Source organism: Bidens hawaiensis, unplaced genomic scaffold (assembly GCF_021521415.1).
Source record: "Bidens hawaiensis isolate Kalapana, Puna unplaced genomic scaffold, B.hawaiensis_p1.1 tig00040628_1, whole genome shotgun sequence".
Taxonomy (NCBI): domain Eukaryota; kingdom Viridiplantae; phylum Streptophyta; class Magnoliopsida; order Asterales; family Asteraceae; genus Bidens; species Bidens hawaiensis.
Genome location: NW_027497181.1, coordinates 127043 through 153820, shown reverse-complemented (window position 1 = coordinate 153820; position 26778 = coordinate 127043). Strand labels below are relative to the sequence as shown.

Sequence of the window (26778 nt, the reverse complement as noted above, 5' to 3'; positions counted from 1 at the left end):
GCAACAAATCCTCATCAGAAGTTTTGGGTTTTTCTGGTCTCTTAGCCTTCACTGGTTTGACAAACAAATCTTGTTTCATTTTAGTTGTGTGTGAACCATATACAGCCTCCTCAAATTCATGAGGTTCACACAGTATGTGATTAGAACTTGGAATGTTCTTGTTCTTGTGTATAATTTCAGGTTCAAACACATCCTCAATGATAACTTTATCAACATTTTCAACAAAAACTTTGTTACTTTGAACATGAGGTTTCTGAGAAACAGACTGGGTTTTAACAGTTTCAGACTTACTTGGTTTAGAATTTTCTGAAATCACAGGCTCTTTAAGAATAACATCTTCTTCAGTTGGAGCAAAATGATTAATTTTATAATCATTGTGAAATGGTGGTGGAATTTCAAGAAAACCTATACCTTTCTTTGAATCCTTTTATTTTCCAGAAACTTCAATAATTTCATTTAACAGAAAAGATGAATTTCAAAATTTACCCAATTTGTTCTTCAACTCAAGAACCTCATTTTCAAGTTCGGTTATTTTCGAACGATGTTTCAAAATTTCTTGAAACTTTTGGTCATTAATTATCATTTTCACCGATAACTCGGCTTTAAGATCATGATTGCTTATAGTTAATGCCTCAATTTTCTCTCTCGAGTTGATTTGAGAGGTCAAGGATTGCCTATAAGTATCTTTTAAAGACACAATCTCTTTTAGCAGATTATCATTTTGAAGTTTTAATGAGTCTATCTTTGACTTATTATACTCACAATAAACACATGATAATTTAGAATTAGAATTACTAACCTTGCTTTGTTTGGCCATGCAGGCAGATGTAGCAGAATCACTGATCTTAGCCATACAAGCAAAGCTAGTTGGAAGCTTTTCACTTTGATTATCAGATTCAGACTCAGTTTCAGCGTCAGAAGAAACTTCACTTCCACTTATATCTTGTGTGTATTCAGGAAACCCAAACATAGCTAGATTAGCTTGATTATCATTGCACAATAGTCGTTGTGACCAATCACCTCCATCAGCTAACACTGCATGTGACCCAGAAGTAGACGGTTTCTTTTCAGTATCATTGACTCGTGGTGTAGAAGAATTTTGATTTTGACCACGAGGACCAGTATACTCCTTCTTTGGCTTGTCACATTCTTTCGCAAAATGTCCGAATTCTTGACAATTATAACATTTTACCTTCAACTTGTCAAAACCCAACTTCTTATTCAGAGCAGGAAGATCTTTTCCAGTCCTTTGCATGAATCTTTTTACCTTACGAACAATCATTGCCATGTTCTATTTTAAATCCATGAGTTCAAGATCATCGGGATCAATTTGATCATAGTCTTCATCGGTTAAATCACTTGTTGCAATTTTGCTACTCACCAAATTCTCGTAAGATGACATAAAGGCAGACAAAAATGCGAAATTCTGTTCTGCTTCCTTGATGTTGACATTGGTTTGAGATGAGAATTGATTTGTAGATGATGAAGTTCCCGATCCTCCAGATGATCCAGAGATACCAGAAGATCCAGTATTACCAGATGTATAAAAACAAGCTCGTGGATCACTATACACTGTAGTTGCATTTTCACTTGGAGCTTGAGTAAGGAACGCAGTCAATGGAGAAATAGTTGAACTTAGAGGCATACTCCCACCATAGAATGAAGGATCTTGACTTTATTTAGAAGATTTTTGGCACTTAAGATCATATTCCCTAGCTTCAATCTTTTGTAAGAATTCAATAGCAGTCAAATCTTCATTCAAGAAATAATCATTTTCCTTGAGAACCATTAAGAATGTGGAATAAGAACTTGGAAGTACACTCTTAATAGTGTCAATTTTATCTCTCTCAGAGACTTCCAACTTCATCTTGTCCATCTCAGCAATCAAGTGATTGAATCTTGTTATCATTTCTTCAACTGTCTCACCTTTAAGTAAATTAAAGTTTCTGAATTGAAACTTAAGCATCACCTTCTTGCTTTCAGCTGTATTTCCCATACTCCTCATTCGGATATGTTGAAACAAAGAAGCACATATTTTTATGCTACCCACTTGATGAAAAATATTCTCATGCAAAGCCATGGTTAGAGTAGAATAAGCCTTTGTTTCTATCTCTAATGCTTTCTTTTCTTCAACTGAGTATTGTGAAATGGCCTTTGGTGTATAACCAATAGTCTCATCTCCAATCATAGGAACTGTATAGACTTCATCTAAACAATAATAACAGTCCGGATGAACCGATCCTAGATGAACACGAAACCTAGGTTCCCACTTGGCAAAGTCACTGAACTTCATCAATCTTGGACATTTCGAATGTGAACCTATCTCGGTATCAAGTTGCAACATTTGTTGCATCAACATGTTCTGGGACGCCAATGCATACATACCGGCCATCTTTGATAAGTATCAAATATTAAAGGTGTAACGAATCAAACAGTGAATAAGGTTAACGAACTATGAACAGTTTTAGCGAACTATAAACAGTAAAATAACGAATCAACTCTTAACGAAGTCAAGATTGATCAGACAACGAATTGCGATTGAGTTTAACGAATCAATCAACGAAACAACAAAAAAAATGAACAAATCAGAAATTCAAGCTAACGAATCGAATAAGCGAATCACACAGAATTAGCTTAGCGAGTTAGGGAGTTATCAGTAACGAATCACCAAGAAAAACTTAGCGAAATAAGATAACGAATCAGCTATAGTTGATAGCGAATCAACTATAACGAATCAAGTTGTTACAACCGTTTGTAACAAACTCTAACACCTTGTGCCACGTGGCAAAGGTTGTTATGACACAAATCCCGAAGTGGACACGTATCACACGAATCTGTTTATCCAATTAGCGAATCAGATGACACGAATTAACAACTAACACGAACTGGCAAACGAATCACTTGAAATAGATAACGAATTAACAAACTTAATGAACGAATCAAAAGAAACAAGATAGCGAATCATCAAACGGTTGATAGCGAATCAACTATAACGAATCAGGTTGTTAGAACCGTTTGTAACAAACTCTAACACCTTGTGCCACGTGGCAAAGGTTGTTATGACACAAATCCCGAAGTGGACACGTATCACACGAATCTGTTTATCCAATTAGCGAATCAGATGACACGAATTAACAACTAACACGAACTGGCAAACGAATCACTTGAAATAGATAACGAATTAACAAACTTAATGAACGAATCAAAAGAAACAAGATAGCGAATCATCAAATGGTTGATAGCGAATCAACTATAACGAATCAGGTTGTTACAACCGTTTGTAACAAACTCTAACACCTTGTGCCACGTGGCAAAGTTTGTTATGACACAAATCCCGAAGTGGACACGTATCACACGAATCTGTTTATCCAATTAGCGAATCAGATGACACGAATTAACAACTAACACGAACTGGCAAACGAATCACTTGAAATAGATAACGAATTAACAAACTTAATGAACGAATCAAAAGAAACAAGATAGCGAATCATCAAACGGTTGATAGCGAATCAACTATAACGAATCAGGTTGTTAGAACCGTTTGTAACAAACTCTAACACCTTGTGCCACGTGGCAAAGGTTGTTATGACACAAATCCCGAAGTGGACACGTATCACACGAATCTGTTTATCCAATTAGCGAATCAGATGACATGAATTAACAACTAACACGAACTGGCAAACGAATCACTTGAAATAGATAACGAATTAACAAACTTAATGAACGAATCAAAAGAAACAAGATAGCGAATCATCAAATGGTTGATAGCGAATCAACTATAACGAATCAGGTTGTTACAACCGTTTGTAACAAACTCTAACACCTTGTGCCACGTGGCAAAGGTTGTTATGACACAAATCCCGAAGTGGACACGTATCACACGAATCTGTTTATCCAATTAGCGAATCAGATGACACGAATTAACAACTAACACGAACTGGCAAACGAATCACTTGAAATAGATAACGAATTAACAAACTTAATGAACGAATCAAAAGAAACAAGATAGCGAATCATCATACGGATGATAACGAATCAAGTTCATCTTTGAATCTTCAAATCTTCATCAAGGATTTCCAGAAATCTGGAAATGATGAACACCAAAACCCAGAAACTAGAAACCTTAAATCCGTAATGCACTGTCGATACTTTACCAAAAACCACAAATTACCTATCAAATTACTCGTAACAAACTCGCGAATCCAACCCACCAAATCTCAAAACCAATTAATCCATTTCTCGAATTCAATTGTACCAAAAACCAATCTCTGTTTCGGACACAAAACAGAAACAATACCAATCCACTCAAAATCAATCCAAAAATCAATATCAATTCCCCGAACCTTTCCTATACCTTAACCAACTCAAATCCAATCCAAATCGTCCATAATTCAAACGATTCAACCAAAAATTGATTCAAAATCTCTCGAACAGAAAACTAACAAAAAAGAAAACTAATTAAAACACCAAATCAAGTGTAATTGAGCCCCAACAGCTCTGATACCACTTGTTAGAACCCGTTTGATCGTATCAATCCAGTAACAATAACAATAACAGATCTCAGATCTGTGGATAATCGATTAATACGTTTATATAGATCTAGCTCATAATTACATTTGATTAAGTGTTATATATGTTTATATATTATCAGTATATGTATATCAATTGTTTGTTTGTATAATATTAGGTTGAAGATCGAGAGAGGAATCGGGCAAGGTTTTTGTTAATTAAAACTCTCAAAACTTAAATTATGCGTGAACAGTGTTCACTATATATAGAAGACAGGTCTGGTTCGCTAACATCCCCTAGCGAACCGGACGCTACTTCGTTACATACATTTAAATAACGAAACACCCCCTGATTCGTTAACATCCCCTAACGAATCAGGAGGGATTAAACTTAAGTCTTAGTTCGCTAACATCCCCTAGCGAACTAGACTGCACATACAACGAACTAAATAATAATTAAACTAATTATTACATTAAATATTAAACAAAAACATTAACGTTAATTACAAAGACTCAATACGCAAAACCGTGCCCTAACACATACCACACTATTAAAGAGTTAGATTATGACTTCATAACAAAAATATATCTTATATACAAAAAGTTTTAAAAAATTTAAATATAAAACCAAACTTTTTAATTATACTAATTAGATAATAATCGTCCCAACCTTTCGTAACATTATTCTCTTTCTCTCCTTTTCTTATCTCCATCCACACATATCACCTTTTAATCTTTCTATTTCTCTTATATAAATAATAAAATAACTCTTCTAATAACAAATAATGTAATTTAAAAATCAATCAATCTTACTCACTAAAATCCAGCAATAGCAAAGCTATAAGTAGAGTCTGGAAATGGTGTAATATAGGAACACCGTAACTCTATCTCAAAGAATAAAAAGTTGGCTCAAAGACCCCCAGCTTCAAAAATCATATGTATGAGACAATATAAAGGAAAATCAAAGTTCAACACCAATAATAATAATAATAATAATTATTATTATTATTATTATTATTATTATTATTATACATAAACAGATAAAAATAATAAGCGCAAAATACAAAATAGAGATGTCTGGAGATGTAATCTGAAAAGAAATGACATAGTGAGGCGTAATAAAAAAGAATGTAAGGAGAAGCCCAAAAAATATTACCTAGCTTATCCCTACAAGCCTTTTACCTTAATTCTACGTCTTCAAGAATTCATATTCTCAACCATGTTCTTAAAAAGGTTCAAGTCTACCAAATTATGCTTGATTCTCTGCTCCCAAGTCAATTTAGGTCGGCCTCTAACTCTCATTCCCTCTATAGTAATGTTTTCTACAGATCTAACATGATTTGTCTAATTTAAAAAGAAAATGCATTTCATTAATTAAAAAACAAACATAAATACAAACATTTTTACCTATACATAAATTCAAGTCTTTTTCTTAGTTCCTCTCCGGTTATTGCAATATTTTTCCACTCTCCAAGTGACTGCCGCACAAACTTTTTTCATGACCGCGAACAATATTTTGTGGCACGGTTGTACACCTTTTCACACAAGAAATACAGACACAAGAAAAAAATATTCATTTTGGTTAGGGAAAATGATTTGACAAAAGCTTTAAAGAATATATACTAAATCTACTAAACACATGATACACCTTTGGCCCACATCTTATGATAAAAGAGAAAGGAAGTAGTTCAAAACATGAGTTACTATCATTTAAGACTTAACCTAACTTCTGATCTTTGCTTGAATATGGCTTCCTATAACTAGCTTCCAATCTTAGCTTACTTTCTCACACAGTTCCCTCATCTCTCTCTCTATCTATCAACACACATTCAATTACACTCACACTAAACCATAGCAATGGGTGATGCTCCAATAATCTATGAGAGCCAACCAAGATTGTTAGGGGGCACAGAGCAAAACTGGTGCAAAGCAGTGGCTGGTGGGACAGGGATCACAGCTTTAGCACTCCAAGTTTCAAAAGAGCCTAATATCCCATTGTTCAAGAAAGCCCTCCAAAAACTCCAAAATGACCATCCTATCCTTAACTCCATGCTACACAAAAACACCTCAACTTCTTTCATCATGAACCCTCCTACCCCTCACCTCCGTCTCAACATCATAAGCCAGTTGAAAACATCCGAGCTCCTACGGACCCTAACGAATGAATCCTTGTCACCTTTACATGTGATCCTAGAGCATGAACTAAATATCAACGACTGGTCTGATATCACTACCCGTTCATCTTGCATGGGAGGGTTGCATCTATGGTTTGCTAACGTGTACACCTTACCGGACCAGAAATGGGTGCTGGTGTTGAGGATACATGCCGTGATATGCGATCGCACCACCGCAGTTTCATTGCTTAAGGAATTGAAGGAGGCAATGGGGGGTGAAGGGGGAGGGTATAAGGAGAAGGGCAATGTTGGAATAGAGGAACTTATTCCTGTTGGGAAAGCCAAGAAGACGTTTTGGGCACATGGGATGGACATGGTGGCATACTCGGTTAACTCACTTACGCTCACAAACTTGAAGTTTAAGGATGTGAAATCGCCTAGGCATTCCGAGGTGGTGAGACTGAAGATGAGCTCACAAGAAACTCATATGCTATTGGCTGTAAGTTCAATTTACCTTTATCTGGTTATTGTCTTTCACATTCAAAATATATATGTTTAATGACATGATGAGATTGTGCAACCAACTTTTCTGATGTATGAGATTGTGGATCAGTAAAAAAAAAAATTCACACACAGTACCAACAATCCAACATAAGTATACAAACATCAAACATGTGTTTTTAAGGTATTAATTACAACATTCACATCCAAGAGTACAACATACCTACTTTTTGTGGTAGTAATTAAATCACCTCCCTGGTGAACATAATAGAACAACTACAAATATATTTATAAAAAAAAAAGAAAAAGAAGAAGAAACCTAGCAATAAGCTAGACAAATCAGTATAAGTTACATAATAAAGACAAACAAAGAATCATATGCCTAAACTGATAAATGTAGTGAAAATTACATTTATAAGACTAGACTCTCAACTTCATTAAAATTGCAACCACCATTTCTGAAGAAATCAGTCACTAAGACTTTTGATATATCTAGTTAAATTAATATATTCTTGTTTTTTTCTTTCTCAGAAAACAGGAAAATAAATGTAGTAATAAAGAGTAAAACCTGCAAAATATAATTAATGATACCTATAATAATAAAATAATAACAACAACAATAATACTCATCTTACAGGAAAAAAAAAATGATTTCTCTACTCTCGGTATGCTATGCGGTTTCCCATCATTAATTTATTAGAGCATTCCTAACAGTTTCTCTGAACTTATTATGTTAGAGGCTTTTACAAATTATAGGATGTGGTTATGAGTGGTTGTAAGTGAAAATATAGTGTGGACGTGGAGATATGATAGTGATTTTTCGTAAATATGAGAGAACGTTGTTTGCCCTCATTTATATTTGTTGATTTGGTTTTGAGTAAAGGAGACATAAAACTGTAATGATAAATGTATAGAAAAATACTATTTAATTTAAAATGACAAAGAAATATATTGATTTTTTTTGTAATTATATATATATATATATGGGGATGGGCGACCTGCCGGGAATGCTCTTATACTCTCAATATATAATAAAGTATATATAACTCATAAACTCCTATTAAACATAGCTTTCGTATCTTAATAAATCATAACTCGATTGCATCATATGTTATATGTTGTATAATGTTTAACCATAAATTGGAATATATAGACTAACCCTAATTTTTCAGTCAAGACGTTACCAGTCTTCATTAGGTTACATTACCAATCTTCGACATGAGAGCCGATTGAGTTCAAACTTTTCTTGCAAGCGATTCTTAGCTATAGTAGAGTAGCATGCACTTTCTCAATTGATGTGTGTTATATCTAGTGAGTGGTGAGGATAATGCCATATAGGAGCTAGAGAAACAGAATTAATACTCAAATCACTCAAGAGGCGCTATACCTAGTGAGTGACTGTAAATTATGTAATATACTCATCAATTATTTTTAAAGAATTAATATAATTTATGTTTACTGTCCAAAACCATTCCAGATTTTGTATGATGTGCCAACGTTGTTTTAGGATACCATATACTCATTCGATATCATTTCTAACATATTCTTGAACTACTCATTTGAATTTCTTTTGTTTTCATCCAAGGTCAAAGTTTAAATAAGATTTTTTCTGTTCTTGGATGTCAAATTTTAGCTTGTTGTACTAATATTGCACCGCGCCTAAGATTATTGTGATTAAAATCTCATTAGTCTCAGAGCAAGACGATGAAGATGAATCCATTATGAATGATTTTGTGTAAAAAAAATTTGTTTGATGTATATAGATGTGTTTTCTTTTCTCTTTCTTTTTGTCTTAAAGTTTCAATTTTTATAGCCTTTTTTAACAGTACAAATCATCAAACCCATAGTGTGTGAGCTCACTCAAGGACTCAACACTCGAAAAACACTTAGGCATGGGTGACGTGGTGTTTCCTTGAACGATAGCCTACGCCACTCGCCCACTTCCCCTTCACCTCTCATAGAGTATAAAGCACACTATAGTACAAATGTTGGCAAAGATTAACGTACTTTCTCTTTAGGATTCCTAGTATGGGTCAATTTGCCACAAGATTGAATTATATAGCTATATAACTTACGTATTTGTCCATTTGATAGGAATGCAAGTTGAGAGGAATCAAACTGTGTGGAGCTTTGGTTGCTGCAACACTACTTGCCGCGTACTCCTCCAAACGACGCCCTAATAACAACCACCGGAAGAAGTATGGAGTGGTCTTCCTAAATGATTGCCGCGCATATCTCCAACCATCTCTATCTGTCCATGACTTTGGTATGTACGTTAATTATTTTCATAAAAAAACATATTAACAAACTTAATACACCACTAATTACAAGTTCGTGCATAAATAAATATGTAGCTTGTCATACTAAATAGGTGCAAGTTATGTATGCATCACATTATAAAGGAATTTCGGAATTAGGACTTAGGACATGTTCTATATAAAAATTATTACCATAAGTCCATATGGTTGTATCAAAAGTGACACATGAGTGATGATCCTTAGTTCTTCAATACATACATGTACTTGTATTGCCAAACATTGTAAGAAGAGCATATGGTTGCTTTTAATGAACTGGCTTGAGCTGTCTGAAATTAATTAAGTCACAATGAGAAATTTTCATTGAATGAGAGACATGAATTCTCTATGAGTTGTTGGACATTTATATTGCTGAAAAGTTCATGTGTGATACATTTATTTATTTTTTCTGTGTGATTTCAGTTTTATTTGTTTTCATATTAAAAGACTTCATAAAGTCAAATATAGAAATCAATTCTATATATGTACGCATTCACACATTACACATAATTCAACTTGTTTTTCTAAACGACAAACTAACATAGTCTCTAATTTACTCCTAATTAAATCTTTAAGACGAGACTTGAACACATAACCCTTGAAAGAAAAAGTCTTATTACCTGACACCGCTAGACAAAAGACCCTTAATTTGATATTCTACAATAGTTTAGGCTACAAAACCAGCAACTTAGGCCTTTTGGTATTCAACAATGACTTGGTAATTTATAATTTAGGTTGTAAAACTAGCTACTTATGCAAGATTATCTCCCATCTTAAACCCGACGTTATTAATGAGATATTACCGAGTACGTAAGTTTGCTTGTTACTTGTATATACATGAACTAATGGTCCTACATATCCTTCAGGATTTTACCACTCTGCCATCTCATCAAGTCAAGAAGTGAAAGGAGAAGAAACCTTATGGGACTTGGCAACTAAGATCTACACGACATTTGAAAACTCAAAAAACAACAATAAACATTTCTCAGACATGGCTGACTTGAACTTTCTCATGTCTAAAGCCATAGAAAACCCGAGTTTAACACCTTCATCTTCCCTGAGAACTTCATTGGTAAGTGCTTTTGAGGATCCCATCACTGAGAATTCTAGTGACATTGAACGTCAACTTGGACTAGAAGACTATATAGGGTGTGCATCGGCTCATGGAATCGGCCCATCCATTGGCCTTTTTGATACCATACGAGATGGACAGTTGGACTGCGCGTGTGTTTACCCTGCACCACTGCATTCAAGAGAACAGATGCAACAACTGGTCGCTAAAATGAAGACCATGCTTCTTGAGAGTCTTAAAATCGAGGCAAAGGCTTGAAAAGAGTTGCACTTTTAAAACCATAGTATGAGACCTGTTTACTATCCAAATTATGTCACGGATATTCATTTGGCAATCTTTATCGGTGCATTAATCTTTAATGTATCATTACCATGCATGATTGCTTGCGAATTAGTTGGAATTGAACTTCTATTCATCCTTTTAATTATGCATCGAGTTTTCTATATCTTTTTTTTTGTTAATCTTCTGCCTGGCTGTGTGCATTTGATTTGCTTCCCTTTTTTGTTAAATATAATTTGGATATGAAATTTTTATTATATTAGCTTTCACTTTTGATGCAAAGAGAAAGCAAAAATTAACAGAGAAAAATTCTCAAACAAACTTGGATAAAAACTTAATTAAATAATCAATACAAGAGGTATCATTTTATAAGAATCTTCTAAATTTGACTATTTTGTCAATTTTCGAAATTACAATTTCATAGTTAAAACAATAATTCGACATGTAAGTTGTGCTAATCAACAGTTTACGCATTTTATGTTAATAAAAGAAAATTAACAATCACAAGATGGCCTAGCTAGTGGTCTAGCACTTGAATGCCATCTGAAGGGTTCTAGGATCAAATCTTTCCTAGGTAAACATTTTAGATGATTATCGTCGTTATATATAAAAAAATAGTACTAGTAATGTAGGTTTGAAGTTATGGTCAATCTTTCATGTCCCCCCCCCCCCCCCCCTTCCAACTAATCCAATTAGAAGAGTCTCTTAACTCTTGGATTAGCTTCTCACCAAACTTTAATGATTAGTAAGATGCATCTAGATAGTCTATCATGGTGGCATCTTCTAGACTCAAAACTCAAATTAATACTTGATACATCAAATGAAGTTGATCCAAAAGTTAGCAAAATGTGTGGTGTCTGAGTATTAGTTAGATAAAGTAAAGCGGCTAGTAATATTCTCAATTTTAAATGGGCGTAACTTTTAAACCGTATTGGCTGCTAAATATATTTGCCGGTTCTCAAACACATATTCCTATATCTTGAGGTCGAGTAGACCTGGCAAAATATGTCTGTGTTAAACAACTTGTGTTTGACACGACATAGTATTTAACATAAGGATCTTCAACTAGAGCATGATATGTTTAGCTAAATATATAATTTAACATTAACCTAGACATGTTTATTGCCGAGTAAACAGGCTCCCGGACCTAACCGGGTACTAATACATGACCAGACCGAAATTGACTACTACATAAACAAAGGATCAAAGAACTCCCCGAAATTGACTACTACATAAACAAAGGATCAAAATCATTCATTTGGTCGTTGGTGATTCAGGGCATAACATTGAGACCAAATGATCATTCAGAAAAACCTACTTCTTCCAACTTTGTTGCTACAGTCCAACTGTCCAATTACTTCTTCCACTTTCGCAATTAAATGGACAAACTGTTTCAACTTTCCTCATATTTGAGCATGTCCGGTTAAGGTAAATTCTCTTGGATTTTGTATTGAAAAAGTTCCATTTTACCACAACTTCATGAGTTACAGAACTTTAAACTTGTGATTATGGGGTTGAAGTGAATAATATTTGACAATTCGACACACACCTACTTGATGAAATGTCTATTGTGAGATTTGAACATTCGAACCTCCAAAGAAAGTGAACACCTATTAAACTGTATAACCTTTAACCGGGGAAGTAAAGCCCTATAAATTAAATTGTAATTCATGTTGATCAGTTCTTCATGTAAGTAATAGAAAACATGATAATATTAAACCTATGAACCTGTTATAGCAAAGAGAGTAGTAACTGCAACAGAGAAGGATGTAGACGACATGGTTGTCAGTTTGGTCGAGTTCCCCTTTATGATGTATAGTTAAGGATTGTGTTGGGTTTCTTGAGAGGAACCCGGTTTTAGGAGATAGGAGGCACACAAATTGTTATGTGTGTATGATTAGGTTATGATGTTAATATTTATCTCTCTATATATACACCCAAGGGGAAACCCTTAATTAGTTAGTAAGGGTAATATGGCCCATCAACAATTACCAAACAAATATATAATAAGGTATAGTTAATATATTGATCTATTATAATATAAATAATTATAATGGTCATATATAAATATATATAATTATATATTTAATCTTACATTCTCCCACTTGGTCGAGTAATCATTTATTATGAGTATTAGATAAGCCTGATCAGGAGTTAACACTCATTTTAGTTTTAAACTTAAATTGAAGCAAAGAAATACAATCATTGAATTAACATCAGTTCAAGACCCCCATTAATCATACTGCAGTCCTTATTTAAAACCTAAGTAGTTATGATCAAAATTTTCAAGTAAGCCCTTCAGAACGTTTGATTTGTATATTAATTCGTCTATATGTCATTATGCATGCAGAACATATTAAGAGACGTACAAAATCAAAACTGATGAGGAAATTTAATAGTTAATAATTCATAGCATGATATGATTTTGCGCATAGTCATCAATAACCCGTCATTATTATAAGCGCTTTATGAGTGAGACTTTTAGTTATCGGTTTCTTTATTATTCTTTAGTCATCTATAATCCTTATTTCAGTACAATACATTTCTTTTCTTGTACATATGTTGCTGATCAACATACTCGTTTTCCTTTCGTACTTATGAGTGTTATAGTTGATACTTAAGTCAACAAATTGTAATAATAGAAAATTTTAGTATGTAATGCCTTAGAAAATTATATTTATTTCCATGTGTGAGCTCTTAACTTTATGGGTCATAGTATTGTACATTATCATGTATTCAGTAATGTCATTTAACCTTATAGTTAGAACTTTTACGCCCTGTTCATGAGTTTTTTTAAATTAGGGAAATGAAAGGAAAACTAAGGATATTTAGAAAAATGGGTGTTCTTGAATTTTTATTAGGATGGAAATGAAAGGAGTATGAGGAGTTATGAGAGATTAAATTGATGTTTTATCCTAATAAATTATCCTCCAAAAAATGGGATGATTACTAAGGATAAGTATTTTCCCAATAAGTTATCCTTTCGTTTCCTTCAATTTCCTTCCAACTCAAGAACACACCTATTAAAAAAAATTTCCTTCCCTTCCCTCCCCTTTCTTATCCTTCCCTTCCCTTTCTTATCCTTCCCTCTCCTTTCTTTTTCTTTCTTTGGTTAAAAAACTCAAGAACAAGGCGTTAAGGAGTGCATGAATCTTACGAGTTATTTTTGATTAGTCTTAGGAAAAACTAAATCTAGAATAACTCTAGTGATAATATTTATTTATATAAGTTCTTGATTATCGTTATCGTAAGAGACATTATGACTGACTCATTCTATTTGTTATGATCCAGTTTTTAATGGAATGATTGTTTTTAGAAAGAGCAGTAAGATAGTCATATCATGTCTTAAAGAATAATTAAAACTGAGAAGAGCTAAGTATTATTGAAACTCTTTATTATGTAAAAGTTGATTATGCTTTAATATTAAAGTGGATGATTTTTATGAGATAGTTATTTATAGAAGAAGATTATAGTGAGTAATGCTATGGGATATTAAAGTAAGATAGTGTAACACCCCGGCCTGGTTAGGGCTGACGTGTCACTCGATACGGTCAGTTAGGTTCATTAATAACAATTTAATTAGAGTCTCAAACCCTAAAACGCATTTAAACCTTACGATGATACCAAATATTAAATTCCCAAATATATTCCATGTTCTCCATAATCTAAACTTTAATTATCTCTCATCACACATTTTCCCCAAATTCCATTGAGTACATACTAAAAAGAAATAGGAGAAAAATATGTGCAACAATAATTTATGAAAAGTTGACGACTACGATGTCAATAGTTAATCAATGAACAAAAAGGACCTTTGCTATAAGTGACGGATCAAAAACCCATACACTATGAGAAATTCGAAAACAATATTGAGCTAAAAGAAAAAGGACCAGGAAATCCGTACACTACGAGATCAATGAAAACAATATAACGCTAAGAGTAGAAGAACACAGAATCCGTACCTTTAACTGTTAGCCAAATAGCAAGCAGTCTAACTTGTCCAAAAAGAATCACAAGAACCTTTTGTTGACATATTAACCGTTCGTCATGCGTAAGACAATTCGATCATATTTAACGGTTGCAAATCGGCCCAAACAAACAACAACAGCAGCGGCGATTTTAACCCCGGTGGTGGCTGTTACTTCGGCCGCTTAACGATGATTCCTAGCAAACTCGGAATCGTCCTCAGCGATGATGGTTGTCTTCGATAACAATCGTTAGTGGTGGCGGTTTCCAGCAAGTTGCATGACTGTGGTGGTAGGGCGGTGGAATTGTTGGATGTGATGGAGTGAGACGTGATTAGGATTTGCAATATGTTTTATATTGTGATTGAGCTCACAACTTTGGTAAGCAATATAATTCGGTAATAAAAGGAAGCTATGCGTGATTTAAGGAGTAATCAAATCAATCTTTTTGGACGTGATTTTGTGTCGGTCAATAATAAGAAGATGGTAAGTTATGATTTTTTAACAATTTTAGTGAAGATGCATTCCAAGTTTATGTAATTTTATTTTAACATTTGTATTTTCATTGTTCTTTCGCTGTGAAAAACCATACATACAAATGAGATTGTCACTTGCTTATTCTTTGAATCTTGTTAATTATAATTTGATTTCATTTAACTATATGCTACTACTGTTGGTGTATAATGCCAGTAGTTCATTATCTTGTGTTTATTTGTGTCTATAATCGATACATTGTTCGTATTATGTTGAACGTGTTAGTTTGCTTTAGTATTTAGCGAAATTGGGAAGCGAAGTTAGGACAACTTCGCCTAACATGTTAGGCGAAGTTGTCGTGTTATATATGTATCCTAACTTCGGCTCATTTTGATACAACTTCGGACGACAATATTGTGTAAGCTAAGTGTTACGTGTTTTGGTGTCTTAGGTTATTGACTTTTCAATATAACAAGTATTCCTTTATGTTCGTGTGTTTACGTGTGATTTACGTGTTCTTCGTGTTAGCACTCGTATCGTATACGTAGGGGATTCCGCACCCTCGTGTTACGAGATACTCCTGTGTAGATCCGGCTAGGAATCTACAATTGGTATCAGAGCATTTTACTCGTGATTGTGTGGTTCGGGATTATCACATGAGTGTTAAAATTGTCCCGTTAGACCATTCACGGAACTGTTTTACGTTGAAACACAGCTCCTTTGTAAGTGTCTCCACAATACTCATCAATCGCATCTTCCTGTCACTCTCGTAGCCTTCAAATCAGACGTATCAACCCTGCTGTTCTAAGCAGTTCATCTGGCAAAGTTGCCGTCAAACGATACTAGGGTTTTAGCGAAGATATAGGGTTTCAACAAACTTATAAGGTGAGCGAAGTTATAAGGTCAGCGAAGTTGTAATATCAGCGAAGTTATAAGGTTAGCGAAGTTGGGGACAAGGCGAAGTTAGTAAGTAGCGAAGTTCTCATAAGTTCGCTGCTTACTGTTCACAGTATATTGTATTTGGATTCTAGGTCTCGTTTCGTTCAAGTATGACTTCGATAAACATCACAGAACTGGTAAAGATGGAGGTTGAAGCTGGTTCAGCAACTAAAGCTCCAAAACTTCTGAAAGGAACTGATTTCGTTGCATGGAAAGATAGGTTTGAACAGTATGTGAAATATCAAGATGCAAAGATGTGGGTCTGTATTCAAGATGGGTACATTCCACCGACTACTGAGTTTGAAGGTCGTGAACAACTTAAGAAATACAATAAGATGGAGGATGATGAAAAGAAAATGTACGAAGCAGAAAGTAAAGCACTAGCTGCCATAACAATGGCACTACCTCAAGAGATCCACCATACCTTCAAAAAGTACAAGACCGCTGGAGAGTTGTGGGAAGAACTACAGAATCGCTATGAAGGAAACGTTGGAATTCGTAATTCAAAGTCAAAACTGTTGAAAACTCAATTCTCAGTGTTTAAGTACCTTAAGAATGAGTCGCTCGATGATATAATTACAAGATACTATCACCTAATGACTGAGTTGAACAACTACACCATCAAATACACAGAGGCAGAAATTGTAGAAAAACTACTGGATGCTCTACCGCCCAAATGAGAAATATACACAGTCTTGATAAGAGATGATAAAGATTTTGAAACTTTCGAGTTGGAAACACTGGTCAATAAGTTACGTAATTATGAGCTCAACATGATAAGAAAAGAGACTCCTACTGATCAGGTTCAGGATCCGGGAATGTATGGTGCAAAAGGGTCTCCAAATTCAAGCTCTAAATCCGAAATGACTGCGTATTACTCAGGAGGTGAAACAAACTCTACTCAAGATGGTCATGTGTTGATGAATATGGATGGGGACATATGCTTTGTAGCGGGTGAAAGTAGTTCGTCAAAACCTCAGTCCTCATTTGGAAATTCCTCAAGCAATGCATCTAACAAGAGTTACTCACAGATGCCTATGAGGGTGAAGTCAGCTGAACAACAATTTGCTCTTTATGCCTCCTTCAATGCCTCATATGAGAATTACATCAAAGGAAAGATAGTAGATCCTGCAACCTTGGATGAGGACTATGATCAGATAGACGCCAATGACATGGAAGAAATGGATCTGCAATGGCAAATGACAATGATTGTAAGAAGTGTGAAGAGGTTTATGAAGAAAACTGGTAGAAAGTTCGATGGAGAGAGACCGGGGTTCGACAAGTCAAAGGTTCGTTGCTAGAACTGTCAACAGAATGGCCACTTTGCTAGAGAGTGTACAAATGAGAGAGTCGAACGAAGTCAGAACAGGCCTACCCAACAGAATGGAAGTGGAAATGAAATCAAGGCTATGGTATCTCAACAGAACGGTGAGTATAACTGGAATATACAAGTTGAGGAGGTAATTGAGCAGGCAAACCTGGTAAATATTGAGACTGGAAGATGTGATAGAGAGTCAGTGGAGAATCAAGCATACATGGCAGAAATGAATGTTCAGCTATCAGAGGTATGTTCTGAAACTCACTGCGAGCAATGTGAAAAACTGTCTGATCAATTGACAGCTTTAACCGATCAGTTTGTTAGTTTGGATACTGAATTAAAAAAATTAAAAGAAGAATATCACTATTCTAAAACTAAAGAAAATAGCTATTCTGTAAAAATAAAAGCTAGTGAAAAATATATAAGAAGCCTTAAGGCCACCCTAGCTGAAAAAATAAAAGTAATTGATCTTAGCTATGAAGTTGTAGAGGAAAAGACCAAACTTATAGCTGAAAAGGACAAACAGATAGCTGATTACCAAGTAAAAGTGGTGGAACTGAACAGGAAAATTAAGCAATTTAGAAATTCTTCTGTAGTTCTTTATCACATTCTTAGTGTTCAATGTTCCCCAAACAACAAAGGGGGAATCGAATACACTAAAGTTCCACCACCTTTCAACAACAATTATACTTATAATCCTGTTAATCAGACATCTGTTTGTGTTGAAACTGGTCAGACAGTATCCGTTAAGGTTCATTAAAACACCACAGATGTTGATATGAATGAAACTGTTCAGACAAGCTCTAATGTCACAAGTCCCGATGTCACAGGTCCTGTATCATCAAAGTCAGACAAATCCTCTGAGTCTGTTGAGATGAAGGATGAAGTTGTGTTACTCAAACGGGGGGAGAAATATGAATTCGACAAAAAGAAATCTTCGTTAAACCCATTTGTTCCCCCTTATGTGAGACAAATAGATAGGGACACAACCTCATCATCTAAAGCTACTTTTGATACAAACGTTCAAAAGAACACAAATAATTCGAACAACCGTTGTTTTAGATGCAACAGGATAGGACACTTTGTCAATGACTGTCCTCTGAAACGGAGAAAATCTAGAAATGTGAAGTCAACTTCTAACGAGAATAAAACAAGCTCTAAGTCTGATGTTGGTAAAAATACTAACACAAACAACTTTAATCGTTGGAATAATCCAAGATTTCAAAGAAACCAGCCTCATTTTTTCTCAACTAATTACAGATCAAGTAACTATGAATCAATTAGTGCTAGAAACTCAAGGAAATATGGATGGTCTCATAATAAATGTTCTAGAAATTCTCCATTCAGTTCAAATAGAAACTTCTCTAAAAGGAACTTTGGACAACCAAGGAATTGGATGTATGCCAAAAGGTTTGATCAACCCAAGACCAAAAGGTCTTGGGTCCCCCGCTTCTAATTCTTCTCTTTAATTGTGCAGGAACAGTCGAGCAGGACTGTAAACAACTTGTGGGTTGTAGATAGTGGATGTTCCCGGCACATGACTGGTAACAAGAAATTGTTACGTGATTGGAAGACTGTTCAAGGAGGAAGGGTTAGTTTTGCAGGAGAAAATGGAGGGAAAATTACTGGCATTGGTACTGTTGCTAATGGGAGAATCAAGTTGGAAAAGGTCAATTTTGTGGAGGAGTTAAAGCACAATCTTTTAAGTGTCTCTCAGATATGTGACAAAGAATATACAGTGCATTTCACAAAAGATGAGGAACTCGTGCTTTATCCTGGTTTCAAGATCCCTGAAACCTGGGTTGTGATGAAAGCTCCAAGAGAAAAGAACACTTATGTCATGGACATGCGGTTAACTGAGATGGCGACGGAAGAGTCGTGTCTTATGTCAAAAACAACAGAGTCTGAATCAGAATTGTGGCACCGAAGAATGGGTCATTTTCATCTTCGTAAGATGAACTACATTGTCAAGAATGGGCTGGTACTTGGAGTTCCATTGAAGAACTTCAATTTTGAAGACCAATGTTTGTCATGCAAGAAAGGAAAACAGCACAAGAAGCCACATCACTCCAAGAGGGTTAACTCAATTGTCAGCACTTTGGATTTGCTCCACATGGATCTTTTTGGTCCCGTAAATGTCAAGAGTCTAGGAGGAACATCATATTGCTTGGTTGTAACTGATGATTACTCGCGTTACTCATGGGTTTATTTTCTGAAGGAAAAGATGAAACGGTTCAGTTGGTAATTAACTTGATTACCAAAGTGGAAAATATTGTTGGGAGAAAGGTAAAGTTCATCATAAGTGACAATGGAACGGAGTTCAAGAACTACCAAATGGAGATGTTTTGTTTGCAGAAAGGGATTGAACATCAGTATAGCGCATCATATACTCCGCAACAAAATGGAGTAACTGAAAGGAAGAACAAAACTCTAATCGAATGCGCCAGGACTATGCTGGCAGACGCTAAACTTCCCGTGGTGTTCTGGGGCGAGGCCGTTGCTACGGCCTGTTATATCCTTAATCGTGTTTTAACTGTTAAAAGATTAAATAAAACCTGTTATGAACTTATGCATGGTAGAAAGCCAAATCTGAAAGGTCTTGAACCTTTCGGGTCCCCATGTTCGATATTAAAGACTAACTCAAAGTTTGGTGAAAAAGCTGATGAAGGTATTTTGGTTGGCTACGTTGTTGGGACACCCAACAGAAGAGTCTTTAACTTATCGAACAACAAGGTTGAGGTGGTCTGTAACACTGCCATTACTAGTTACAAATCACCAAGGCCTAGCATGGGACCAGCAGAGGCTTTCGACTATGATAAGCTATTCAAATCTTTTAATGTGCCTTACTTGGATTTTGCAGACACTGATGTGAAAGTGGCCACTCAGATGCTATTAGATGATGAAGAGGCCATTGTGCAACGTCCCCAGTATAATGAAAATCAACCTATCATGTCAAGTGCGGCCGAAACTCCAGCTGTCTCGAGTGAAGAGAATTTCTTCAATCCATTTCACACTCAACACCACTCTGATGAACTCTCTTCAAATCTTGAGAATGATCTGGAAGTTGGTCCTACACAAACTACCAAAATCCATAAGAATCATCCTTTGGAGAATGTGATCGGTAATCCTTCTGATGGTGTGCGTACTGGAAGAAGTTTGGATGAAAACACATGTGTGTATGCAAGCATTAAAGACGTTGGTATCATAAATGAATGCTTGTATGCATGTTTTATCAGTCAGATTGAACCAAAGAATTATCAAATGGCACTGAAGGATAGCTCGTGGGTAGAAGCCATGCAGGAAGAACTGGCACAGTTTGACAAAATGGAAGTATGGCAGTTAGTTGAAAAACCACAAGATGTGAATGCTATCGGTACGAAGTGGGTATTCAAGTGTAAGAGAGATGAGAAAGGAGTAATCATTCGCAACAAGGCCAGATTAGTAGTCAAAGGGTTTAATCAACAAGAAGGAATCGATTGCAATGGAGTATTTGCTCCTGTGGCAAGATTGGAGGCAATTCGACTGTTCCTGACATTTGCAGCACACAAAGAGATGAAAGTGTTTCAGCTGGATATTAAAAGTGTCTTTCTTAATGGAAAATTCGATGAAGTGGTATATGTCGAACAACCTCCAGGTTTCCTTGACCCTGACTTCCCTGATCATATGTACAAGCGCAACAAAGCATTATATGGCCTACATCAGGCACCACGAGCCTGGTACGCAACTCTGTCAGATTACTTGCTATAGAATGGGTTTGAGAGAGGGAAGATCGATAGTACTTTGTTTGTAAAGAGGAAAGGGGGTGATTTTCTTCTCATCCAGGTGTATGTGGACGACATTATCTTTGATGCCTCAAGAGTTTCTATGTGTCAGGAGTTTGAAGCAGTCATGAAGAAATGTTTGAAATGAGCGCCATGGGTGAATTAACTTTCTTCTTGGGCTTACAGGTTGATCAGAAGAAGGATGGCATGTTCATTCATCAAACTAAGTATGTTCACGATGTGCTTAAGCGCTTTAAGATGGACGATAGTACCCCGTTCGATACTCCAATCTGTGTCAACCACAAACTTGGTGCTGATTCCGAGAGTGATGAAGACGTGGATCCTACTCAGTATCGAGAAATTATAGGTTCTTTAATGTATCTAACTGCTTCTAGACCTGACATTATGTTTGCAGTTTGTCTTTGTGCTTGTTTTCAGGACAACCCCTGGGAATCGCACATGAAGGGAGTGAAGAGGATCTTGCGGTACCTTAAAGGAAAGCCTAAGTTGGGCCTCTGGTACTCAAAATGAGGAGAACTGGATCTGGTAGCATACACCGACTCTGACTATGGAGGATGCAATCAGAACAGGAAATCCACAACCGGTGGATGTCAATTTCTTGGAGGAAGATTGATGTCGTGGCAGTGCAAGAAGCAGACCTCTGTAGCCATATCCACCTGCGAAGCAGAATACATGGCAGCATCGAACTGCTGCTCCCAGGTTTTATGGATACAACAACAAATGCGCGATTATGGTCTGAATTTCACTCAAACTCCTATTTACATTGATAACACAGCTGCTATCTCAGTAACTAACAATATCGTTAAACATAGTAAAACTTAACATATTGACATTCGTCATCATTTCATACAGGATTGTGCTGAGAAGAAATTAATTGTGCTTGAAAAGGTTGATTCACTGGATAATTTTGCCGATCTTTTTACAAAAGAGTTTGACTAATCCCGTTTTCAAAACCTTGTTGAGCTTAATGGGATGATCAATCCCGAGTAACCTTGTTTTCCATATGTTTTTCTTTAAAAAAAACATCACTATCGCTGAAAACTATGTCGGTTGCTCAAATTTGAAGGACATATTCCTAAATATATTTGGTCCTTACATCTACGTGTAGACTATGAGGATAGCCATTAACCTAATAACTGAAAGCGACCGGGGCGGTTTATGATGAGTTTTTATTCCTTCGCTGAAAATTAGTCGTTCATACTTAGTCGGAGGGACACATATTCGTATGTGGTTGGTCCTACTGATCCACTAGATCTTTAGGATAGCCGTTTACCTAAAGAATTTGACTTGATTGGGGCGTCTGAATTAAATTCTTTTTTAGAGAAATGATATACTTTTTCAGTCTATCAAGAAGTTTCAAATTGATGTTACAAGTGAAAATTGATCCAACCTTGGAAAGTGATAGATAAACTGATTTTGTGTGCCTAACCGGTGAAGTAATTAGGCCTAAAAGACTCTAGAACAGTCATTGTATGTTATGGTAGCTTTCTATGGTGCGTAAAAGTAGAAGTGATACAAACTAAATCTACTCGATTTATTGTGGAGAGTCATTTTGAAATGTGCATGTCTCCACATATATCTCTCCGAATGATAGGCAGAAAAGTGATTACCCAGTCATACACGAGCCCGTGAGTGTCTTGATTCCCGCGAAGATAGTATTATGTTTCTGCAGTGATCCAGATTCGGGACTTGCAGTTGTATTATTGTTAAAAAAAAATCTTATTATTATCGTTAAGCCTTACGAAGATTATCTGTTTTCAAATATCAAGGAAGAGGCATCGACTGACTATAAAGAAAGCATATTCAAAGTATAAGGAAGATCGGAAAGACGAATCGGAAAGTCGACACGTGAATATTGATTGATCAGACACTACGGGTCGAAGTTAAATCGGGGTGACCTGGGGAAAGCCAAATACGCCTTGAGAATATATAGGAGGCATCACAATCTCTCATGTGATGTCCATATAAATTTTGATCTTAATTGAACTTAATCCGTATCACAGAAGCAATGAAAACCATACTGAGTTTCATACCTGCCTACAACCTGTTTCTCTATGTCATAATACCGCTGAACATGGATCTGTATGACAACCTCTTAATCAGTATGATTCTTGTTCGGATATTTTCTAAAAACATGCTGAGTTCTACAAGACTGAAATTTGATCCCGTTCTTTGTATATTTGTTATGAAGTCTGTTTTATGGTTTATCTTCTTTAAAATATTGGTTACTCGTTTTTGAACAATTAGTTAAAAATTAACTTCACTATGGCGAAGTTGACTTTCAGGCGATCTTATTTTATAAGCGAACTTAACTGTTAGGCGAAGTTAACACAACTTCTCCACTGGGGTTTCATAGACAGTATAAAAGACATTCAAGGTCAAACTTTTGGTCAAATCTTTTAAACTTAAACCCTCGGCGAACTTACCTTTGAATCAACATCTTCCAAATCTGTTTTTCATCTGCAATTAAGGTTCCTCAAGGTCTCTTGATGCATAATTTATGTTACTCGATTATTAATGTGTTTCACAATGTCAGCTTTAATTCGATTTTCATATAAAACTCTTAACTCACATTTTTCAATTCGAGTTAAGATTGTTTTGATATAAATAAGTTATTCGAAATCTTAATCGCACTACCCTATTCATGTAATCACTCTCTAATTGGCCATTCTTCATCTTAACTGGGTGTTCATGATGCGCCGTTTAGGCGAAGTTAGGGTTACGGCGAAGTTAACTGCAACTTCGCCAACGCAGGAGCTTCGCTGCATAAACTTTGGTTTCCAATGTTGTCATCCTCGCTTGGGTACTAGAATGCATCAAAGTGTCACTTATCAAGCGAACTTATCTATCAAACGAAGTTACCATCTTCGCTTAAAGTCTGAACTTCGCCAGTGATATAACAGGCGAAGTTATAAACTGTTAGCATTTTCGTCTAACTTGACTCGTTTAACTTTGCAGGTATGGCTGTTGTAGCTGGTTCCGGTGGTACGGGTGGTGATGAAGGCGGAGATGATAAGAGACAATTCTTTCCGCGTCACAACATGTATGTCACTTTGGATCCGGATGGTCGAGGAGCTGACGACTTTCGTGAGATCATTTCGTTTCTCATTCGCTCACGTATCTTTCATGCCATTACAACTACTCTGCCGATTTCTCTACCGAATATTGAAGACTTCTGGAGAACAGTTGAATATGACTGTCGGGTTGAACCTCCAGTGATGCATGCTATTGTCAACAACCAAGTGGTACAGTTCTTGGCTAATCAGATCAGGGAAGCTTTACAGTTTGGGGCTGAGACGACTCAAGACCCTACTGAGTTTTCGGCTACCTTCAGAAATGGTGCGTTTCTTTATATGGGGTATTCAGGTCCATTAGAGGATTCTCAGAGGCGAAAGGGGTTTTTGTTAGATCAGTGGCGGTTCTTGATGCACGTGATTATTGTTTGCATGTCTGGTCGCAAGGCTGGTTCGGATGGTATGGGTGCGACAATGCAATCTGCAATGGCTGCGTTGACTTACAACAAGCCTTACAGTTTCAGTCAGCGACGCGCAGTGGCACTGGAACGGTTTTTGATGTACCCACGATTCTTACAGATGATTCTCAATCATGTTGCTCCCAATCTGCCACAATGTCGTCCTATTTCTTATGTGGAGAGCATCAATAAGAGAATTTTTGCCCAATGTCGATCATCTAGTGCACGTAGCAAGCCTGAGCTACGTCCGAGGCATACTGCTCTATTTGGGTATCTTGTCAATCCTGCTTACGTTGATCCACCAGATGATGAATTTAATGATCGATTACCTCAACAAGCTCATATTCCTCAACCACCACCTGTTATTCAAGAAATTCCTATTGTAGATCCTGTTGCAGCTCCAGCAGAACAGGTTGATCTTGAGGTTGCCTTTGGAGGGCAAGGTTTCTTCTATATGGATAGGGTTGATCCTGCTGAAGTTCAAGCCTCGGTGGGTGATGTTATTGCTATGTCTGCTTCTATAGTTGGTCCATTGTTGGGACCGTCTATCGCTTCCGTGGAGGATTCAGAGGAAACTTTATCTGATTCTTCCACTGATGACGTTGTGGAAGCACATCGTGTTCTTGTTGCTCAAGAAAGGATCCAAGGAAAACGAAAGAAGGATTATGATGATAGTGAGTCAGATTATGAGGATGATCTATATCTCATTGTACGTAGATCAAAGAGGGCCAGAGCTGGAGAAATTTCAAGTGTTGTCCATTTTGCTCCACCATTGTTATCGGGTATGTCTATGCTACCTCCCTCTTCGTTAGATCAACTGACGGTAATCTCGAGTGTACCAATGATGGCCGTGTCTACACCATCTAGTATAGCTCCTTCTACGGTACAGATGTCTGCACCAGAGATTGTTTCTTTACCACCTCCTACTCTTACTCCATCAGAGGTGGTTGCTAGATTTGTTGAATCCACGCTGGTAGCGACTACTGGGTTATGCTCAAGATATATCTCACATGTGGTTTGATTTTGATACCACCCTGTCTGACTCTAAGAAGATTGCATCACTTGAAAGAGTTGTTGCTGAGCAGTCGAGGATAAATCTCATTCAGACACAAGCTATTCAACGGCTCGTGGCTGAGAATCAGATTCAGTCTTCACTTCTGATCGAACACGGTAAACTCTTTGATGCTTTCAAAGAGTTCTTAGCATCTCAGGGGAGAGACTAGTTGCAAAGGTGATGAGCTGAGAACAAAGAAGAGACAAGACAGAGACGATGATCCCAATGCATCGAAAGATGCAGGTGGTGAGTTGCCAAGAACTGAACAAAATCTTGGGACTTTCACATCTCAGGGGGAGTCTGCTGGTCCGTCAGGCAGTATAGGTGGTGACACAGTGGTGGTGTAGATGATGAGGATGAGTTGGGTAATGATCAGGATGAGTTGGGTGATGATATGCAGACGGCGAGTGAGATTGAGAGAATTGGTGAATAGATACAAACTGACAGTGGGTTAGAGGAAGGAGAGATAGTTGATGATAGTGTTGAGCACGATATTCCAGGTGTTGATCAAGAAAATGTAGTTCAAGAAGAAAATGTGTCAGGAGATTCTGAATGGGAAGAGCAGCCAAGATGGAAAGAAAGCGGTGCTCAATGGTTCGTCAAGACAAAGAAGTCAGTGGTACCTACAATGTTCAAGAAAAGTTAAAATATCAAGGGCTATGCTGAATCGAAGAAAGGTATTATCTGCTGGTTGTATGACGAACAGCTAAAATTGTTTGTGATTAAGTGATAAGATGGGGTTCAGTATTTTAATAAGGCATTGAGATCGCTTAACACCTTGCCTGAGTGCGAGGTGAAATATTTTGCTCGATTGAGATTGATAAATAGAAGTGATGATGATTTTGCAAGATGGGTAGGGAAGATTGTGTGGAAGGAGAGCGTTAAGGAGAAAAAGTTTGAGCTTTTGAAGCCTCAGAAGGGGAAGCTGATTGTAGATAAGGAACGTGGTATGCGGGCTGATGGTAAGCCCTGGATGGTGATGAAATACAAGCCAATTCGGTGTTTG

General features: G+C 36.4%; 2 protein-coding genes across 2 annotated transcripts; both read left to right on the top strand.

Annotated features, from left to right (window-relative positions):
- The first annotated feature begins 5940 nt into the window (after window positions 1-5940).
- Window positions 5941-11376, top strand: LOC143592246 (uncharacterized). The gene is made up of 3 exons (XM_077072201.1): window positions 5941-7121; window positions 9218-9389; window positions 10284-11376. Exons 1-3 carry the CDS (start codon window positions 6366-6368, stop codon window positions 10745-10747), a joined length of 1392 nt encoding a protein of 463 aa, XP_076928316.1. The 5' UTR covers window positions 5941-6365; the 3' UTR covers window positions 10748-11376.
- A 5126-nt stretch (window positions 11377-16502) lies between these two features.
- Window positions 16503-16826, top strand: LOC143592244 (uncharacterized). The gene has a single exon (XM_077072200.1). It carries the CDS (start codon window positions 16503-16505, stop codon window positions 16824-16826), a length of 324 nt encoding a protein of 107 aa, XP_076928315.1.
- The last annotated feature ends 9952 nt before the right edge of the window (window positions 16827-26778 follow it).

What these genes read in the sequence shown, in the direction of transcription:
- LOC143592246 (XM_077072201.1), top strand. Translation starts at nt 6,366, where the DNA reads ATGGGTGATGCTCCAATAATCTATGAGAGCCAACCAAGATTGTTAGGG. An exon ending in AAACTCATATGCTATTGGCT is followed by an intron (nt 7,122 to 9,217) that starts GTAAGTTCAATT and finishes TCCATTTGATAG; the next exon opens with GAATGCAAGTTGAGAGGAAT. An exon ending in TCTATCTGTCCATGACTTTG is followed by an intron (nt 9,390 to 10,283) that starts GTATGTACGTTA and finishes CATATCCTTCAG; the next exon opens with GATTTTACCACTCTGCCATC.
- LOC143592244 (XM_077072200.1), top strand. Translation starts at nt 16,503, where the DNA reads ATGTACGAAGCAGAAAGTAAAGCACTAGCTGCCATAACAATGGCACTA.